The 22,285-nt window shown below is 40.9% G+C and overlaps 1 protein-coding gene across 1 annotated transcript in view; it reads right to left on the reverse strand.

Annotated features, from left to right (window-relative positions):
• ADGRF3 (adhesion G protein-coupled receptor F3) overlaps positions 1-22,285 on the reverse strand; it is a 66,904-nt gene that overhangs the window by 23,433 nt on the left and 21,186 nt on the right. Inside the window, exons 6-10 of the mRNA XM_030195135.1 lie at positions 21,247-21,423; positions 15,867-15,970; positions 11,722-11,780; positions 11,492-11,631; positions 1,636-1,860 (exon numbers count right to left, since the gene is read on the reverse strand). Coding sequence (XP_030050995.1) covers positions 1,636-1,860; positions 11,492-11,631; positions 11,722-11,780; positions 15,867-15,970; positions 21,247-21,423 — 705 coding nt within the window. The remainder of the gene's footprint in view (positions 1-1,635; positions 1,861-11,491; positions 11,632-11,721; positions 11,781-15,866; positions 15,971-21,246; positions 21,424-22,285) is intronic.

The raw sequence follows: 22,285 nt of genomic DNA on the forward strand, positions 1-22,285 counted from the left end.
GAGAAAAGACCCTAAAATAAAACATTAGAGATTCAGACCCAGAGAACACTTATGTGTAGCTGTGGTACTGTATTCCCTTAAGCAATTAATTATACATATACTTGGAGAATAATAAATAAAAGTATTTGATTGCATATATATTCTTTGTAGTCTCAGATATAGCAGTACTTTTGTATAGCAATGTTCCGTACTCCCAGTGAGATATCACTGATCTGCTAATGGTACAAATATTTGATAAGAAATAAGGTATCTAATTAATTTCCTAACTGATGCAGCCTTGGGTGATTTATTTCTTCCTAAGTATTGGTGGGTGAACCATCATATTGGGAGGGATAAATAATTCAAGCCACATTATCTGGATATTCAATGCCAAAGACCGGACATGACTTGGCATTGAATATCCAGGAATAACACCAGTGGCAGCTGAATATATACCCCATTGGCTTCGCTTCCCAATTACTAGTGTTGCCATCTAATTATTACTGCTGCTATCCATATAATACCACACAATGGTAAATGTAGAACTCTTTTTGAATATTGGGCCCTAGGAATCATTCGTAATCTATTCAGTTCTAAAGGAAAACTTCTGACTGCCGCATAAGGTGATACCAATATTAACACATGGAAGGCATGTCTTTGGATATTATACATTCTCAGCTCATCCTCATTGTATCCTTATAGGATTACAACCCCATTCATATGACTTTAAATACTTCAATGGGCTTCTGTGACAGTAAGGGGGTGCACTGAGCAGTCACATGGCTGTTGGCCCTGCTAATCTTCTCTTCCCTCTGATGTCAATTTCCTGTTCTGGGGCAGGGGATTGGCAGAGCCGACAGCCACATGACTGCTCAGTGCATTCTTTTACTGCTTTGAGGGAGGGAAGCTGTGTCGTTGTCAGTGGTGGTGGGCGGTGGCACGCCTGGAGAAGGGGGTGCTTCATCCTGTGTGGCGACCAAGCTAGGCAAGAAGTGACTATTTCATCTTTTAGGAGACAGTTGAAAGCTTTTTTTTATTTAAATGTATGGTGACTTTTGGCCCCTAAAATTGGCCTTTCCCTCATGTTGCTGTGCCTGGGATCTTGTTCTCTGGTATCTAGGATTTACTGTGTATATATTACTGCTTACTGTGCTGTTTCTCTATCCTTTTTTTCTTTTCTGTAATTGTTGGTGTTCTTCTCCAGTTTTTATGTTGCTTTTTTATTGTAAACCACCTAGAACTTTGATTGAGCAGTATATCAATTTTTAATAAACTTGGAAACAATGTAGGCCATTGCTTCTACCACCTGGCATACATGGATCCTGTTTAGTCCTAATCTTTTGTACTGTTATATGTAACGTTTCCTTTCCTTCTTGCCCTTCTACTCTACTATTCTCATTTGTATCTGATATCTCCGGTGTTCTCTCTCTCTCTCTCTCTCTCCGGTTTACGTAAGCCACATTGAGCCTGCATGTCTGTGGGGATAATGTGGGGTGCAAATACCTTAATAAATAAATAAACAAACAAACTGTCACAAGCACATGGTAGAGTTCCAAAAAGTAGCAATTCTCCATGCTATGCACCTCCAGGGATTAGCAGTTTATGGACTTTTCCTCTAGGAACTTGTTCAAACCTTTGTTAAACCCATGGGCTTACCTTTCCACCTTTCACTTGCTTTGTCAATTATGAGAGTTGAGACGGTACTATCTGCTGAAAACTGTGATGTGATTCTTACATTTCCTCCATTCGCAAGAGCATTGGTAATGTTATTTGCTTCCAAATGCCAGTCTACTGTGGTCATACTTTCATTCACCCTGCACATCAGCTCTATTTTAAACAGATATTTTACAGTAATGTATAATGGTTGAATTGATGCAATCCCTGCAATAAATTTTAAAAAAAATCTCTCTTGTAAGTGAAATGAGGGAAGCATTTTTGACACAGATTCAATGCTGTAAAATTATGCACAATTTAATATTCATTTCCAGACTTAAGAGACCTTTTACTAAAGAGTGTTAAGCACTTAACACGCAGTGAACATGCAGAAACAGATTACCGTACGACTGCATTAAGTGGTTTTGTGGTAGTTTGCATGTTTCCGCATGTTAAACTGTGTGTTACTGAATTTTTCAGAATCTTTCTGTCAGTGGGTGTGACATGGCTGGACTCGAGTGAGTGTGGAAGCATTAGCCAGTCAGGATGTTACACTTACAGTGCTCTAACTGGCTAATGGCGTTAACACAGGATCACTTACCACTTCCTAAATAGGAGGTGCTAAGTGCTTTGTATTAATTGGGAGCAGGTAACGCGCATTTAATCTGAATGTTAACGCGTGACCCGCAATAAAAAATAGTGGGAATTTCCTTTCTTGATGCTGCATTATTTTGGGGGTTGCTGTGGGTTAAAATTGTGCTTTCAGCATGTTAAGCCCAAAACGTAATGCTTCTTAGTTGAAGGACCCCTTAATGAATGACATTTTCTCTAAAATAGCACTCCACTTTTCAGTTCCTGATTCAGGATACAATCTTTATCCCAATTAGCCCCTAGAAGTAGGGCATTATGGGGAACTTGCTTACATTGAAGGAGAAAAAGCATTTTGGACAAAGCCTGTAAGCCAGGGTTTTCAACCCAGTCCTCAGAACACACCAAGACAGTTTGGTTTTCAAGATATCCACAATGAATATGCATGAGATCAATCTGCATGCCAATCTGTCTCATGCATATTCATTGTGGATATCCCCAAAACCTGACTGGCTGGGTATTTCCTGAGGACTAGGTTGAGAACCCCTGCTCTAAGCTGGACATGCAACTGTCACACCTGTGGTGCCCTCCCATAAACCACTGGTGGCTTAGCACATGTGTACAGGGGACAGAGCTATGGAACAATTTTGCATATTCCACACAATTAAAACATTTTCATAATCAGGTTCCAGAAACAGACACATGTATTTGAGAAAACAACTGAAAACTAGTAACATTTTGGTTTACATACAATTTTCTATTTACCTTCTTATAATAACATTAAGGCTGATATTCAGTGGGGTGTACATAGAAAAGGTTTACTGAACCTTTTATGTGGTTAATTTTAAATTAGAAATTCAAAAATATTGGTATAAATAGCTGGTTTTGAATATAGTGCTATTTTGTTAAACTGCTACCCCCTGCTCCAGGCATGCTTTTCACCCCTCACATTGTTAACAAGTTAAAGGTGTCGCATAGTGGAACAAGATGTCCAGATAAATGTTAACCGGTCAGCAAAGCAGGAAATTTAAACTTTGGGTTTGTTCAGCTAGCAACTGAAGTTAGCCTGACAAATCTTTTGACTATCATCCCTATTACTATTAAAGTTTAACAATTTTTTATTGAACAAATTATTAACCCTTTAGTGTCCAATGTTCCCGTAATAAGCCATATGGGAACATATTGATGGGAACATTGGACACTAAAAGGATAAAATTAATAAAGTACAACAGAACAAGAAACAGCTGCTGTTCAATATTTTCAGCCATTAATCCTTTTAAATAATGAAGTGAGTTTTGTCTTTTCTTAATTAGAGGAGTGTGGTAGCCGTGTTAGTCCACTCTTAAGGTTATCAATAGAAATCAAACAAAATAAAACATGGAAAAGAAAATAAGATGATACTTTTTTTATTGGACATAACTTAATACATTTCTTGATTAGCTTTCGAAGGTTGCCCTTCTTCCTCAGATCGGAAATAAGCAAATGTGCTAGCTGACAGTGTATATAAGTGAAAACATTCAAGCATTACTATGACAGTCTCACAGGGTGGGAGGAGGGGGGTGGGTAGGAAGTATGCATGGGGACATCAAAGCATATCATTGATATTCTAACAGGATGGGTGTAGGTAGGTGAGGGGAGGGTGATCAACAGTGACATACAGCTTTATGGTTTATAATGGGCTAGGAACCCCAGATCCTTGTTAAGTCCTTTCTGTTGGGTGTTAAAATATTCAATCATTCTGACTTCAAAGGTCTTACGTTCTTGTATGGTTTTAAAGTTACCTTTCAGGATTCTCACTGTGAAGTCACTGGTGCAGTGCCCTGGTCCTGTAAAATGTTGACCAACAGGCGTGGGAACCCTGCTGGCACCAGTATTGTTCATATGATGTCTATGTAAATTGAATCTTGTCTTAAGCATCTGGCCTGTTTCTCCAATATAGCATCCTTCGTTACATTTTTTACACTGAATGAAATATACCACATTGGAAGATGAGCAAGTGAAAGATCCCTTTATGTTGAATATCTTTCCTTTGTGGATGACTTTGGGGTCCTGTGAAATATTTTGGCATAGTTTGCAACTGGATAAATTACAGGGAAGTGTGCCCTTCTGTTCCTTTTTAGTCTGTGAGGGAAGTTTACTTCTGATTAGCTTGTGTTTTAAATTGGGTGGCTGTCGGAAGGCCAGTACTGGTGGGGATGGGAATATCTCTTTCAGTAATTCATCCTCCTGGAGTATAGGTTGTAGATCTCTTATGATTTTCCTCAGCTTTTTTCCCATAAAGCTGTATGTCTCTGTTGATCACCCTCCCCTCACCTACCCACACCCATCCTGTTAGAATATCAATGATATGCTTTGATGTCCCCATGCATACTTCCTACCCACCCCCCTCCTCCCACCCTGTCAGACTGTCATAGTAATGCTTGAATGTTTTCACTTATATACACTGTCAGCTAGCACATTTGCTTATTTCCGATCTGAGGAAGAAGGGCAACCTTCGAAAGCTAATCAAGAAATGTATTAAGTTATGTCCAATAAAAAAGGTATCATCTTATTTTCTTTTCCATGTTTTATTTTGTTTGATTTCTATTGATAGTCTTTTCTTAATTAAATCCATCTTTCACCACAAGAGGGTGCAGCATAACAACATTCAAATTCAATGAACCTTCAAAACATATCGCAAAAAAAAAATTCTAGGGTTTGAAAGGAGTGGCCTTTGCTACTACTATAGTGCTGTCTACCCCTACCAAACCTCCTCCAGGTTTATTTTTCATAATTCCACCCAGTTTAGGCAAACATGTGAATTAATGTTGATCTCTTTTGGGGTGACTGTAGAATGAATAGTTTTGGGGGAACAAAGGGATGATAGAGACCACTTCAGGGGCAACACGGTTTTGCTAAAGTTACTTTATACCATGGGAAATAAGTGGAGAAAATACAGGCAATGAACAGAGTAGTGAAAGGTATTTTTGGGGGTGGGGTGGTTAGGAGAGGGGAGTACCGCTGAGCTGCTGCACCCCTAGCACGTGTCATATCCAGTGCTACAAAAATCTTTTAATGTTTAACAATCTTTTATTGAACAAATTAATAACATACAACAGAACAAGAAACAGCTGCTGTTCAATATTTTCACCCCTTAATCCTTTTAAATGATGAAGTGAGTTTTGTCTTTTCTTAATTAAATCCATCTTTCACTACAAGAGGGTGCAGCATATCAACATCCAAATCCAATGAACCTTCAAAACACACATCGCAAAAAAAAAAAAAAAAAAAAATCGTTGGTTTGAAAGGAGTAGCCTTTAATCTGGAAATCATATAGAGCTGTCTACCCCCCCTATCAAACCTTCTCAAGGTTTATTTTTCATAATTCTCCACCCAGTTTAGGCAGTTTTGGGGGAACAATATGGACAATTCTATAACAGGGGTGCCTCCATTTAGGTGCCCCAGTTCCTTCAAAGAATACTAGCATAAGCCTGCATTGCAGGCAGGCATGACAATTTATGCCTGCTCAATTGAAAAATGAACTTGCTGAGCTATTGTTATTAATATGTAATTTATCTTTAAAATCAAGCATGGTACCAGAAGATTGGAGGGTGGCCAATATAACGAGGATTTTTTAAAAAGGTTCCAGAGATGATCTGGGAAATTATAGACCAGTGAGCCTGACATCGGTGCCGGGCAAAATGGTAGAGACTATTATAAAGAACAAAATTACAGAGCATATTCAAAAGCATGGATTAATGAGACAAAGACAACATGGATTTAGTGAAGAGAAATCTTGTCTCACCAATCTATTACATTTCTTTGAAGGGGTGAACAAACATGTGGATAAAGGTGAGCTGGTTGATATTGTATAGCAGGATTTTCAAACAGCATTTGACAAAGTACCTCATGAAAGGCTCCAGAGGAAATTGGAGAGTCATGGGATAGGAGGTGGTGTTCTAGTGTGGATTAAAAACTGGTTAAAAGATAGAAAACAGAGAGTAGGGTTAAATGGTCAGTATTCTTAATGGAGAAGGGTAGATAGTGGGGTTCTCCAGGGATCTGTGCTGGGACCGCTGCTTTTTAACATATTTATAAATGATCTAGAGATGGGAGTAACTAGTGAGGTAATTAAATTTGCTGATGACACAAAGTTATTCAAAGTCGTTAAATTGCAAGAGGATTGTGAAAAATTACAAGAGGACCTTACGAAACTGGGAGACTGGGCATCCAAATGGCAGATGATGTTTAATGTCAGCAAGTGCAAAGTAATGCATGTGGGAAAGAGGAACCCAAATTATAGCTGCGCAATGCAAGGTTCCATGTTAGGAGTCACCAACCAGGAAAAGGATCTAGGTGTAATTGTTAATCATACGTCGAAACCCTCTGCTCAGTGTGCGGCGGCGGTGGCTAAGAACGCAAATAGAATGTGAGGTATAATTAGGAAAGGAATGGAAAACAAAAATAAGGATGTTTATTGTGCCTTTGAATTGCTCCATGGTGCAACCACACCTCGAATATTGTGTTCAATTCTGGTCACCGCATCTTAAAAAAGATATAGTGAAATTAGAAAAGGTACAGAGAAGGGCGATGAAAATGATAAAGGGGATGGGATGACTTCCCTATGAGGAAAGGCTAAAGCGGCTAGGGCTCTTCAGCTTGGAGAAAAGGCAGCTGAGGGGAGATATGATAGAGGTCTATAAAATAGGGAATGATGTGAATTGATTATTTACTCTTTCCAAAAATACTAGGACTAAGGGGTATGCAATGAAGCTTCAAAGTAGTAAATTTAAAACAAATCGGAGAAAATATTTCTCACTCAACGTCTAATTAAACTGTGGAATTCATTACTAGAGAATGTAGTAAACGCAGTTAGCTTAGAGGGGTTTAAAAAAGGTTTGGATAGCTTCCTAAAAGAAAAGTCCATAAGCCTTTATTAAAATGGACTTGGGGAAAATGCACTGCTTATTTCTAGGATAAGCATAAAATGTATTGTACTGTTTTGTGATCTTGCCAGGTACTTGTAACCTTGATTAGCCACTGTTGGAAACACGATGCTGGGCTTGATGGACCTTCGGTCTGCCCCAGTATGGCAATACTTATGTAAAGGGAACCCAGGCCCATAATGTACTCTGTTACACTTGTGGTGGAATGTGTCAGGCCCCCCCAAAATCTACTATACCCACATATAGGTGGCACTTGCAGGCGTAAGAGTTATTGTAGAGGTTTATAGTTGAGTACAATAAATTTTGGGTGGGTTTTGGAGGACTCATCATATAACGGTGAAATGTGTACCTGACTGGTAGCGCTGTAGAAATGATTTGTAGTAGTAGTAGTAGAACCTTTTATGTGACATCCACTGTAGCACCCCCTAGGGTGCCCCACTGCTCTGCTGGGATGTCTGTGTGGTCAGTCTACTAAGAATGGTGGCTCCTCCTACTTCCCAAAGGGTTGATTTTGTGCATTTTTCACGTCAACATTTTTTTTGAACTAAAAAGATAAATGCACAGAGCACAAAACGTATAGGGCCCCTTTTACCAAGCTGCGGCAAAAGGGGGCCGGCGCTGGTGTCGGCGCATGTTTTACATGCGCACTGAGGCCCCATTTTACCGCAGCTGGTAAAAGGGAAATCTTGCTTTCCTACAGGAAACGGCCATGCAGCAAGTAAAGCACTTGCCGCGCAGCCATTTCAGGGGGGGGAGCCTTTACCGCCACCCACTGAGCTGGCAGTAAGGGCTCCCGCATTAACCCAGTGGTAATCGGGCAGTGCACAGCACTGCCTGATTACCGTTGGGTGCAGTCCGATGCTAGAAAAGTAAATACATTTTTGTAGCGCTGGAAATGACGGCATGGTAGGAGTGGGAAGTATCGTCGGGCTGCTGCGGCGTTGGGCTTACCGCTGCTTAGTAAAAGGAGCCCATAGCAAATAGCCATTAAAACAAAAAAAGATAGATGTTTTGCTGTTTTGAAAATGGCTATATTCCCCACTTGAATTTTGGAAGTTTTGAGCAAAACATCCAAAGTGTGACTTAGACGTCATATCGAAAATGCCCCTCTTTGCGAAATAACACAAAACCCTGCAAAAAGACACTCAAACCCCATACAGAAAACTTATTACACCACAACAGCCCTAACCCACCTATGAAAAGACAGTACACATATATTACACAGGGCTATAAAGCTCCAATATACATGTTACTGAGAAACTAGAAAGAGCTGTAGTTATAGATTCCTGCACAGGCACCACATGTTAGCAGAATCCTTTATGTCAGACCCTCACCTGATACAAATATGGAAACCACAAAAGCATGCAGATAAAAACTGAAATGGAGACCCCCCCCCCCCCCCCCCCAGGAAAGCCAGACTCTATAAGTAGTGAAAATACTGGTTAGAAAGAAATAGAAATGTATTTTCTCCTGTACTATGCATAATACAAAAATTGAAAAGATGCACATTTTCCAAAGCAGACACATCTCAATCCCTAAAAAGTATTAAATAAAAATATTAAAAAAAAATTTTTTCTTTGTTGTCTGGGCATTTTATTTTTCAAATTGGGCTGGTCCCAGTCTCTTTTACACTTTCCTTGTGTCGGTCTTTTCTTAAATTCTTCTCTCTTCTCTCGTATTCTTCCTTTTCTACATTTGTCTGTCACTAATCTTTTATTTTATGTTTTTTTTCTTTCAATTTTCTCTTCACTATGTTTATAGCTGTCCATTTGATGGACCATCATCATGAAGATACAATGAAATTGTACCTTCATTTTCCCTATGTCTCATCCTCTAGTCTTTAGTCTCTTTTTTTTATTTCTCATCTACTTTTCTCTTATTCCTTTTCCAGTACTCCCATTATGCCCTTAGCCTCTCTCCTTCCCCAGTCTCCTATACCCCCCCTATTTTCACCTACTTCCTAGTCCCTCATTTCCATTCTCTGAACTTGCCCTCTTAACCTTCATCTACCCTCCACTGCATCTCATCCCCCTATCAGCCCCAGCTCCATCCTTGTCTCTTCTTCCTTTCCTTGCCTCCAGGCCATTCTTCTGTCTCTTACCCTATACTCCATATCCTTTTGCCTTTCTTTTACTATCTTTTAAATCTCATTTCCACCCTTACTCAACCCTTTGGGAGACCCATCCCATCAAATACCCCCACTTGTACCTACCAATTGCCAAGTAATCACTATTCCTTTGAAATGGCCACGCCATATTTCCCGTCCAAAAATCCCTGCTCTGTTCCCCTCTCCCCACCATGATTCCTAGTTATCTTCCACTGCTCTCCTTCTATCCCTACCCATAGTCCTATCCATCTTTTGCTCTGTTCCCCTTCTCCCTCCCCTAGACTCTCTATCTTCTCTTCTGCTACCTTTCTCCCCCCCACCCCATTCATCTTCTTCTTTATTCTCCTTCTCCCCCACCCTCCATGTCGCATCCATCTCCTGCTCTTTCTGCCCTGGAAGCCTTCCCTCTGCAGCATCCTGCCTATGTGGAACAGGAAATTGTAGCAGAGGGAAAACTTCTAGGGCTGGCTAAAGGCAGCGTGCTTACATCACTGGCGCTGCAGGTGGCCCAGAAGATTGGAGGAATGGAGAATTTGGGGTGGCACTTGCCACCCCTTACTACCCCATAGTGACACCAATGCATGCATTCAGGAGACCATCAAGGCAGGGAACAATATGTATAAAATTTACTGACCATATGAGCAGCAAAATGACCTGTCATCAAACAACAAGACCTATATAAATTTTCAGAAGCCGCATGACACATAAGGATGGGAATACATAGGACAATAATAAGTATCCAAAGTCAGTTTGTGAGACTGGCTCTAGCTGTGGCACTGGCACTGCAGGACCAGAAATTGCACAGGACAGTGTTGAACATCCCACTGGAGGACACTATAGCCTGGGCCTCACAACAAAAGACCACTGTTACTGATAGCCTTGTACATTTGGTACATAGAATGGCCACGAACAATATTGTGCTGCTTTCTGTTTGCCTCCATAGTGAAATAATCTCTAGCAGAACTAGTAACAGCAATAAAGCAGAAAAGTTTTCATCCTCACAATATCTCCTACACTTTAACAGTCCTCTCTCTTCTAAAATGATGGTAATGTAGAGCAAACAGTTACAGTTAGATTATTTATAGCCCACCAAAGCCAACAGTGTAGCTCACAGCGGGTTACAATTCAAGATCCCAGATCAGGGAATCTAGGAGTTTACATAGTAAATTCATCTGAACTAACATTACCATTACCCCCAAATTAGGGAGAATATCAGTTAAAAACAGAATTGTCATTCATATACTATACTGCAGTGGTAATGAGCCATTCAATATAATTATTTTGCTAAAACATGTTTGCAGAATGACATTGTCATTAATCTCTTTTTAAAAGTAATAACACGAACTACACTTCAGTTCCCGGGAAAAAGTGGACCATAGACTGGCTGCTTGATAAGCAAACAGACAAGAGTAGAGGAGAGGCCTAGTGGTTAGGGTGGTGGACTTTGGTCCTGGGGAACTGAGGAACTGAGTTTGATTCCCACTTCAGGCACAGGCAGCTCCTTGTGACTCTGGGCAAGTCACTTAACCCTCCATTGCCCCATGTAAGCCGCATTGAGCCTGCCATGAGTGGGAAAGCGTGGGGTACAAATGTAACAAAAATAAAATAGATACTATTGGAGATTCTACATGGAATGTTGCTATTCCACTCGCAACATTCCATGTAGAAGGCTGCACAGGCTTCTGTTTCTATGAGTCTGACACGCCACATTGGTGATCTGCAAGGGCCGACTTCTACATGGAATGTTGCTAGTGGAATAGCAACATTCCATGTAGAATCTCAAATAGTAGCAACAGTGGAGGAGTGGCCTAGCGGTTAGGATGGTGGACTTTGGTCCTGAGGAACTGAGTTCAATTCCCACTTCAGCTCCTTGTGATTCTGGGCAAGTCACTTAACCCTCCATTGCCCCATGTAAGCCTGCATTGAGCCTGCCATGAGTGGGAAAGCACAGGGTACAAATGTAACAAAAAAAAAAAGTACACATTTTCTTGGAATTCTCTACACAATCAGCCATAGCCATTGGATTACATTTCATTTTGATCAGCAACGGCAAGTCTTAGAGGACAGGTCCTACAGCACACTTGACTTTCCCCATCACACCAAGGTGGGCACCTGATCATGGTGCAATGTGACAAACCACCATAAATTATCAAATGGAACATGGTGATGGTTATAAGCAGTAGGCTGTCCATTGTATCACAAGTATTGTCATTGTTTATAGCGTTAAGATATTGGTTACCTTCTATGGACAGCTGGGATGAAGTCACACCCTGAATCATTTCATAAGCGGCGTTATTATTATTAAGGAAAGTGTCCACTGAGGTTGGCTCATCCAGGATTATCATGTAGTCTGCAGTGACGCTCTCGTACCCTGTGCTCCTACAGAGGTAGAAATGGGAATTGAATAAAGGATATTAGGAGATCAGACTGAAAAGGTCAATTGAGCCCATCTGTGTTTACCCCACTCACCTGAAGTGAAGAACGCTTACATTCTGAAGCTGAGTGTTTCCTATATAAGCGGCAACAAGCTGTGAAAATAGAACAGGAAGGAGACTTCTATAAACAAGTTGATGTACCTGCACAGTTGCAAACCACAGATCTACTGTTGTGCAAAGTCCGTCAGTGTGAATACATTGAGGCCATTACTCAACAGCACTTATGCGATTGATTGTGGTGTGGGGAGGGATGAATACAATGAGAGGTGAAATTCAGCCACTAAGTGGTGTTGTATTGTTTGTGGTAAGCTTGCCCCTTGTATTGTTCCAGTTTGTTTGTTTGTTTGTTTTAGTTTCCCTTTCCTCTGTGTTAACCCTTTGTCTGCAGTGTAGCCCTGCTTCTGGCAGGTTGTGTTTTGAAGCAGTCTTTTCCTTTTGCCTGCTTTTATTCCTTCTTTGCTGTGTTTGTCTCCTGTTTCTGGTGAGCGCTGCTACTTATTTGATCTGTGTGTGTTTTGACAATGTTCTCTGTTTGCTTACAATTCCCTTGTCCTTTTGTGCTGTGTGGCACACATGTATTCCTTTATTGCAGTTCCCTTTTTCCCTTGTGTATTGTGAGGCCAGCCTGGTGCGTTCTTGTGTGTGGATTCCCTTTACCTCTGAGTGCTATGTGGCACAGCCTTGTGTATTCCTGTATAACAGTTCCCTTTATCCCTGTGTGTTGTGAGGCCAGCCTTGTGCATTCTTGTGTGTGGATTCCCTTTACCTTTGCTGTGTGACACAGTCTTGTTTATTCCTATATAGTAATTCCCTTTATCCCTGTATGTTGTGAGGTTAGCATTGTGTATTCTTTGGTGACTTTTCCTTTCCCTTGTGTGCTGTATGGTACAGCCTAGAGTGTTCTCTTGTGTGGCTTCCTTTATCCTTGACTGCCGGTGGCACAGCCTTGTGTTTCCTATAGGAATGTCTGCTAGTCTCTTTTCCCTTGCGTTCTTAGCTAGCGCTGTGTGCATTGCTGGTGCTCCTGTCCCTTTGGGGACCCCTCGTTGTTCTTTCTCCCCTTCCCAGTGTATGATTTGGTTCCTGTTTGGCCGCGAGGCCTGCACGCTTGGACTCTGTGCTAGTGGGTTCCCGATAGGTTGTAAGGCCCGCCTGAATGCTCTATCTCCCATTTTTCTGGTGGTGCTAGTTGGTTGTTGTGTGTGTGCGGGGCTTGGTGGCTGGGGTGGTGCATAGGGCCTCTTTGGTCTACCCTAGGCCTTGGCCAAAACCCTATACTAGGCCTCGGCCTGGGATCAAGGGCTCACGACCAGATTAACACTAAATAGAATGGGGGCCTGGCTCTGCCAGATTGGTGACTATATAGTGTAGCTAGTTTGCTGCACTGGATTCATGAAGCTGTTCTTGGATCCACCCACTATTCCTCGAACCATCTCTTGACTTATTGTTCCATTCCCTACTCTTTTTAATCCCATTTTCATGGCTTAGGAGGGGGAAATTTCTCTCCTTTATTGTACTCCTTTCAACAGGCTTGCAGGATGTGAATAGCCTTGGAGGACAAGCAGACTGGATCTTCTTCTTTTCTATCCATTGCCTCCAACCCTGATTTTGTCCTAGGCTTGCATAGTCACATTTTTCAGATTTGGGTGAGGGAGGGCCTCTTCACTCTGGGGAATGTACTGCAGGTGGGGGACCAAGCTTCTGAGTCATGGAAACATTCCCCCAGCTCAGTCTTATATCTACAGCTCTGCCATTACTACACTGCATTGTCCAATGGTCATGCCAACAGTTGGAAGGAGTCTGCTTTACAACATACTACCTCCATTGAGAATAATACTTTATCCTTTTAGTACTGTCTGAGTAGGGATTTGGAGAAAGACGCTGTCTCTCAACAACTTGCCCAGGCTTGGTCCCAGGTTTTAGGCACTGATATCTCTGGACATCTCTCTCTATTCATATTCTTGGGCTTTACACTTATGTTAAGAATGCTCAGATGCAAGAATCAGTTTAAAATTCTTCATGGAACATATATAATGAGGGAGAGGGTTAGGGACCTGTATGGGTCTGTGGCCTGACAACACATGTGTATGCTGTGGTACACTTCTTCATATGTTTTAGACTACCTGGAGCCCAATATCTGGGACTGCGTTTTTGTCATGCTCAGCAATGCTCTTCAGGTCACATCGGAGTGGAATGTGCAAGTCTTATTATTGGGGGATGAACAAGTTTTTATTGATCAACATGCTTCCTTGGAAGCAAAGAAATTCCAGTATATTACCATCCTACTGGTTAAGAAGATGATTCTGCAATTCTTCAACACCTATACCCTTTCATTTTTGGGTTTCCAGGGTCAAAGATGTTGCTGCTTTTGAACTGTGCACATTCCGGGAATGTACTAAATCAGAATGGGTGAACTACAGGTGACTTGGACTTGTCTTCTGTAGTAGATCACTGTTGTTTCACCCGATGCCACTTAACCCTGGGCAGCCTCTGAGTTGCTGTATCTGCTTTCTCCTTTGTATATGCCATGGGACATTTTACTTTATGCCTTGTGTATTATCTACATTGCTTGTTATGTCATGCCTTTCTTTTATCCTGTGTAAGGCCATGGTAACTTTTCCTTCTAGTGTGGGTGTGCTTGGCGCTCTGGTTTAGCTCCTCCCCATGGATGAAATGATGGTTGTTGGTATGTGTGGAGTTGGATGTGTGGCTGAATGTTGCTGATGGGGGCTTCAGTGCTGGATTTATAGCTTGTAAAGTATCATGCTTGTATGCTGTTCTTTTGATCATCAGTGTACATTGATGTTCCTTATTTTGGGAATGTTTCTTTGACTACCTTCAAGTTGCTATACTTCAGTTCTCTTTTTGTATTGGCATATGCATGTTACGTTTAATAAACAGAGTTAAAAAAAAAAAAAGAAATAAAGAGACTCCTGATTCAACAACAGAATTGGTCAGTTTGTTCTCTAGAATTTCTTTGCAGATTAGAATCTACTTCCATCTCCCCTAGGCCCATTTTTAATATTATGTTGGATGCTTGAGTGCCTTTCTGACTCCATTAGTTTTCCTTTTATGTTAGAAGGCAGCCTGCAGCTAGCGAGTCCCATCTGTGAGAACTTGCTATGTTGCTTAAACTTGGAGAAAACCTAGCTACTTAGCTACAGCTGGTGTTCTCCATGGACAGCAGGATACATGTCCTCAAATAGCCACCCACCTCTCCAAGGAGTTGTCCTACTACTACTTATCATTTCTATAGCGCTACTAGAAGTACGCAGTGCTGTACACTTGAACATGAAGAGACAGTCCCTGCTCGACAGAGCTTACAATCTAATTAGGACAGACAAACAGGACAAACAAGAGATAAGGGAATATTAAAGCTAAGCTAAAGACTGAGAGAAGTCATGTGCAATAGTAATAAACTAGAAATACTGCAAATGCATTGTGAGACTTCTCAAATCTTCCAGATTAATCTGAGCTGGAGAAGTTTTATCTACACTGGGCTTCAACAGATGACATCACCCATGGAGGTCGCTTGTTAAATGAAACTATCTTTGACATGGAGAAATAGTTGGGGGCAGAAAGGGAGTAGCTGGTATTGGGGTAGACAATGAGACTCTGTGTGGCGGATAATCAACCTGCAGGAGGCAGGCCAGCTAAGTCCCACGATCAGCACTAAGCTTTTACAAAGCTGCGCTAGCGATTCCTGCGTGGCAAATGAGAGGAAGCCCAAAGGAATTGAATGGGCTTCTTTTCATTTGCCACACCAAGAATTGGCAGTGTGGCTTTGTGGAAGAGGCCCTTAGTGCTGACGATTTGTGGCTAGCCAGTTATATTGTACGATATAACCAGTTAGCCGTTATGCGCTAACCGCAAATTTTCAGCGGGAATAACCTGCTATCTCACACTGAATATTAGTGCTTAGGAGGTTAAGTGCTATTTAACTGACCAGGAGCCATTCCTGGCTGGGTAAATAACACTGAATATCGGCCGATGTATCCTTATCTACACAAAGTAGAAGATAACAAACAAGAATAGCTGATCAATCTAGATGAACCAATTCCTCTTTTTATTTGTCATCATCCATGGTGTTACTATGAATGAGAATGGGCAAAGTTGTACAAGTTTCAGCAGTTACTAGTCACTTAAAGCAGTATAATATGATCATATTGTCTTACTTACTGATTTGGTTATTGAAGATGTCATCTGCATGTACAGCGCACTGGTTTTATATGTAAGATCCTTTGTAAAGCTCAGATTTAGGGTAAATGAGCCCTGAATGACAACTGCAAAGACATATTAGAAATTGTGACATTTGTATCTATGCAATCTAATAGATGCCAAATAATCTGTATAATTATCAAAATTTAATTGGCTAAGATTTTTCAATCATCATTGCTGTACTTGGAAATAATGGGCACTTTGGATTTCAGAAGCCGAATAGGTCAACTTCTGTGAGAAACTCTGAGAGAAGAGGACATTTTTCTGGGTATGTGAACATTTTTTGTTTTCTGTGCTTTGGTGATTTAAAGGTTAGTGTTTAAATGGGTAATGTAGGTTTATTGATAAAGACAGATTTTTAAAAAACAATTATTAACTACTCTCCATACCCTTTTCCCCATAGTTTCTAGAACCACAGTATACAGCATTAACCAATAGCCTCTAGAATGCACAGCAGGGTCTAGTTCATTCATTATTCCTACCTACCCTCCACAACTCCTGCCCACCCCTAACACATCTCTTCATTTATAGTCTTAACTAATAGTCAATTATTCTAATTAGGATAACAAAAAGGACGTTTTTATTAGAGTTTTAATTACATTTAATTACTTTCTGAGAAGCAAACACTAAATAAATCACACAATATATCATAAAATCTTAAGGTTCTTTATATTTATGTATTTAGATTTTGCTCACACCTTTTCAGTAGTAGCTCAAAGTGAGTTACATTCAGGTACACTTTTATTTATTTATTTCATTTCTACTTCATTTATATCCTCAACATTTCATTTATATTCACAACACAATAATACTAAGATGCAGACAGCAGTCCAGCAGTAAGAGGGTGCTATCCAGTCTTTTGCATTTAGCGTCATATGTATGATTATCTTCCAGTTGGCGAGAGGTTATATGTGTGTGCTTGATGCATAAAGCTCTAGCTCTCAGAGAACGAATCTGTTCTCTTGAGGCTAAAGTAGCAGACTCAGAGGAGCTGAGGGAAACTGAGAGGTATATAGAGGAGGCCTACAGGGACATTATAGATAAGTCCCACTTCCTGTCTGGCAGTCCCTGTACTGCCTTGGAGGAGGGAGGTCTCCTAGAAGGAGTGTATCACCCTCTGAAGTAGGAAGTAATCCTGTAGCCAGGATCTGTACACCAGGGGAAGCAATATCCTCTTACACTGAGGATGTATCTCCAGGTGCTTCTGCCCAGGAGGGAAGGGTTAGGACAGCTGTTGCAGTTGGTGATTTGATCATTAGGCATGTAAATAGCTGGGTGGATGGTGGGCATGAGGATCGCTTGGCCACTTGCCTGCCTGGTGCAAAAGTGGCGGACCTCACATGTCAACTAGATAAGATTTTAGATAGTACTGGGGAGGAGCCTGCTGTCCTGATACATGTGGGTACCAATGACATAGGAAAATGTGGGAGAGAGGTTCTGGAAGCCAAATTTGGCTCTTAGGTAGAAAGCTAAAGTCCATGCACAGGACCCAAGAGGCAGGCAGAGCTCCTCAGTCTCAATGTGTGGTTGAGACAGTGGCGCGAGGATGAGGGATTTAGATTTGTTAGGAACTGGACAACTTCTGGGGAAGGGGGAGTCCGTTCCAAATAGATGAACTCCACCTTAACTGGGATGGAACCAGTCTGATGGCCTAACTTTTAAAAAGGAGATAGAGCAGCTTTTAAACTCAAATGGGGTAGAGGGGGGCGGCAACAGTCACCCAGCAGTACATGGTTCGGTGTGGAATTTCCTTAAAGGATACTATTGAAGCAGGACATTTAGGGAATCCCAATAGAGAGGTTTCAATAATGGTGATAGAAAGCCAGGAGTGTTTACTGGGAGAGCAAAGTACAAGATGCAAATTATTCCCATCAACTTCAAAGCAGCTTGTAGATGCTAGGAAAAACTACAATTTGAAGTGTCTATATGCAAAAGCTAGAAGCCTAAAAAATAAGATGGGAGACTTGGAGTATATAGCACTAAATGAAGAGGTAGATATAATAGACATCTCAGAGACCTGGTGGAAGGAGGACAATCAATGGGACACTGTGTTATAAGGGTACAAATTATATCACAATGATAGAATGGATCAAATTGGAGGGGGGGTTGCGTTATATGTTAAAGAAAGAATTGTTTCAAACAAAATAAATATTCTACATGAAACAGATAGCAGCGTGGAATCCTTATGGATAGAAATTCCATGTGTGAAGAGTATATTGGTAGGGCTGTACTATCATCTGCCAGGGCAGAACGAACGGACAGATGAACAAATGTTTACAGAAATTAGGAAAGCTGGCAAATTGGGCATCATTATAATAATGGGTAATTTCAATTACCCCAATATTGACTAGACAAATGCTACATCAAGGAGTGCTAGGGAGGTAAAATTCTTAGATGTAACAATTGACTGCTTCTTGGAGCAATTAGTCCAAGAACTAACACGAAGGGGAGATATTTTAGATCTAGTCCTTAGCAGAATTCAGGGTCGGGTATGAGAGGTAACAGTGTTGGATATGCTGGGAAACAGTGATCATAACATGATCAAATTTGAGCTGATATCTGGAGTGAAGTCACTAAGGAAATCTACTGTAGCAGCATTCAATTTTTGAAAGGGTGACTATGACAAAATGAGAGAAATGATTAAAAAGAAGCCAAAAGGGTCTGCTACAAAGGTTAGGACTTCAAAATATCATCGAGGAAGCCCAGACCAGATGTTTTCCGTATATTAACAAAGGTAGAAAGAAGAGCAAACAACAGCCAGCATAGTTAAAAGGTGAAGTGTAAGATCATTCTTCAAAGAATGGAAAAATATCTAAATGAAGAAAATAAGAAGCAACATAAGCAGTGTCAAGCTAGATGGAAAGAAGGCTAAAAGAGAATGTGAAGAAAAACTTGCTGTGGAAACAAAAACTCATAGTAACACCTTTTTCAGATACATCAGATGCAGAAAGTCTGTGAGGGAATCAGTGGGACTTAGATCATGAAGGAGCAAAAGGGGCACTCAGGGAGGTCAAGGCCATAGTGAAGAGATTGAATGAATTTGTTGCTTTGGTCTTTATGGAAGAAGGTATAAGAAATCTACTTGTACCGTAAATGGTTTTCAAGGGTGACGATGTGGAGGAACTGGAAAGAAATCTCAGTGAACCTGGAAGACGTACTGAGCCAAATTGACAAGTTAAAGAGTGATAAATCACCTGGACTGGATGGCATACACGATACACCCCAGGATAGTGAAAGATTTCGAACTTGAAATTGCTGATCTTGTGTTAGTGATCTGTAACCTGTTGTTAAAATCATCCCTAGTACCTGAAGATTGGAGGGTGGCCAATGTAATGTCAATTTTTAAAAAGGGTTCCAGGGGTGATCCAGGAAATTACAGACCAGTAAGCCTGACTTCAGTGCTGGGGAAAATAGTGGAAACTATTATAAAGAAAGAAATTATAGAACACATAGACAAACGTGGTTTAATGGGACAGAGTCAACATGGGTTCAGCCAAGGGAAGTCTTGCCTCACCAATTTGCTTCATTTCTTTGAAGACATAAATAAACATGTGGATAAAGGTGAGCCAGTTGATGTAGTGTATCTGGATTTCAGAAACCTTTTGACAAAGTTCTTTGTGAGAGACTCCTGAGAAAATTAATAAGTCATGGGATAGGAGGCAATGTCCTTCTGTGGATTAGGAATTGGCTATTGGACAGAAAACAGAGGGTAGGGTTAAATGGCCATTTTTCTCAATGGAGGAAGGTAATAGTGGAGTGCCACAGGGATCTGTACTGGCACCGGTGCTATTTAACATATTTATAAATGATCTGGAAAATGGAACGACGAGTGAGGTGATTAATTTTGCAGATGACACAAAACTATTCAAAGTTATCAAAACACATGAGGATTGTGAAAAATTGCATAAAGACCTTAGGAAACTGGAAGACTGGGCATCCAAATGGCAGATGAAATTTAAAGTGGACAAATGCAAAGTGATGTACATTGGGAAGAATAATTCAAATCTGAATAAATAAATAATCCAAATCTGATGCTAGGGTCTACCTTAGGAGTCAGCACTCAAGAAAAAGATGTAGGTGTCAATGTAGACAATACACTGAAATCTTCTGAGCAGTGTGCAGCAGCAGCCAAAAAAGGCATACCGGATGCATACACACTAATATTCACACAACCCCCCTCAACTATACTTCCCCCTATCATACCAATATGGCAAATAGGGCCTTTGCAAGGGTTTTTGGTGTCCTCTGCAATTTATAGATTGATGCCCTTCTCCTTCTTTTCTCCCCTTCATCCCACTCCCACCCATGTCCAGCATTGTCTCTTCTTTTCTTTCCTCCCAATATTACATCTCCCTTTTCTCTTCTCTTCCCTCCCTCTGTTCAGCATCTACCTTTTCCCTTTTTTCCTTTCCTCCTCCCATCTAGCATCTCCTTTTTCCCTCTCCTCTCCTCCTTCACTCCAATCCACCTGTCCAGCATCAACCCCACATCCTTCCCCCATCCAGCATCCCCCTCTTTCCCTCCCCATTCCCCTGGTCCAACATCACCCTTTCTCTCTTCCTCCCTTCCCAACCAACAGTCCAGCATTGCATGTTTTCTTCCTACCCTCAGTCCAGCACTGCATGCTTTCCTCCTTCTCTCAGTCCAGCATTGCCCCTTCTCTTCTCATTTCCCTCCCACCCATCCACCCAGAATAACATTCTCTCTCTCCACCCCCTTTCCTGGTCCAGCAACCAACAAGGGTATATTCTACCTTTCAAATTCAAAATGTTACACTTAAGGATCAAGGAAAAAGATTGTAAGTGATGGAAAATAGAGTTGCAGACCTTTCTCAAAGTGATACAAATTATGTAGAAGCCGATGAGGAATTTGGTGCTAAAATTAATTGCCAAAAACTTACCATTGGACAATTAAGCACCACTGAGGCGAAATTTGAAACATCTATAGGAGACATGTTAAGATATTGTGACAATTTTGAGAAGTCATTAAATGGTGTGGAGAAAAAGCATTGAGGAATAAATCGGTGACTATTAAATCTGTTGGTGTTTATTCATGTAAGCCACATTGAACTTGAGTTTTCTTGGGATAATGTGGGATATAAATGTCATAAATAAATAACATCAGCCTCAAAGAGTTGTGTTTTTGGACTGGATTTGAATCTGGCAAGTCAGGGAGCATGTGATCCCCAGATATGGTTGTAGGTTCTGAGTTCTAACATCTGATGTAATGATAGATGTGCCCTACCCTAAGCCAATCAGCATGCAGGAATTTTCCCAGTCAGTTCATTGCTGTGTTTATCCATTATGAAACACAATTATTTATAGAATATAAGACAACACACCTGGCTTTGCAGAACTGGAGAAAGAATTCTGACAGCTGGGAATATTGTCATCCTTTACTATAACACACGAACAGTCAGAGGCTTTGCTGCAAGATGGATAATAGAAGCATGTAGACAAGTTCCACACAAAACCTTCCACACATTTGCAGGTCTTGTCTCCATTTATGATGTTACATTCTATAGAAAAGAAAAAAAGATCATTACAGCACTTATTCGTTAAACTGGACTTGGTAATACAACTGGGGTAGTAGGGAAAAGAAACACTGCAGCTACAAGGTATGAAAGGATAAATAAAGAAGAAAGAAAGAAGAGAAAAGGTTAAGTAGAATGAGGGAGAGATGCTGGGCTGGCTGACACAAGAACTGCTAGTTCCTGAGGCATCTAAACCATTACCCATCCAGGAATAGTGTGAAGGATTGTTTTCCAGCTAAGTCCTGTTACCATCTATTAGTGCTAACCCAAATTCAACAGAGGGAGGAGCTATTGCCGGTGGATGAGATCACTTACTGCCGATAAAAGAACTACCAGTTCCTGAAGTGTTTGCAGTTTGGTATTTTGCAGGGACGTGTGCCATTCTCTTCTTTTTGAGTTTGAACTGGGAGCTTGCTTTTCCCTAATTTGGGATTCAAATTAGGTGACTGAGGGAGAAGAGACTCTCAAATAATTTTACAGTTCTTTCAATGCATACCATCCTACAATCAAATTCAAAATTGACTACTCCCCAGAAAGTCAACTTTCTAGAAACCACAGTTTCCATCAGCAATGGCTATATACAAAGATCTATATACAGGAAACCTATGGATAGATGAAGATATCTCCACAACTCCAGCTTTCACCCTTCACATACACAGCTAAACCACACAATACCATCAGATTTGCTCTGACTGAAGAGACAGAGATAAACATCTCAAAATCCTGACTGAATCCTTCAATCAAAAAGGCTACAACCCCAAAATAATCTCCAAGAATATTGCCTTATAATACCAAGAGAAAACGTATTGCAGTACAAAGAAAAGAAAGCCACAGAGAGAATCCCCGT

This window comes from Microcaecilia unicolor, chromosome 3 (assembly GCF_901765095.1).
Source record: "Microcaecilia unicolor chromosome 3, aMicUni1.1, whole genome shotgun sequence".
In the NCBI taxonomy this organism is placed as follows: Eukaryota; Metazoa; Chordata; class Amphibia; order Gymnophiona; family Siphonopidae; genus Microcaecilia; species Microcaecilia unicolor.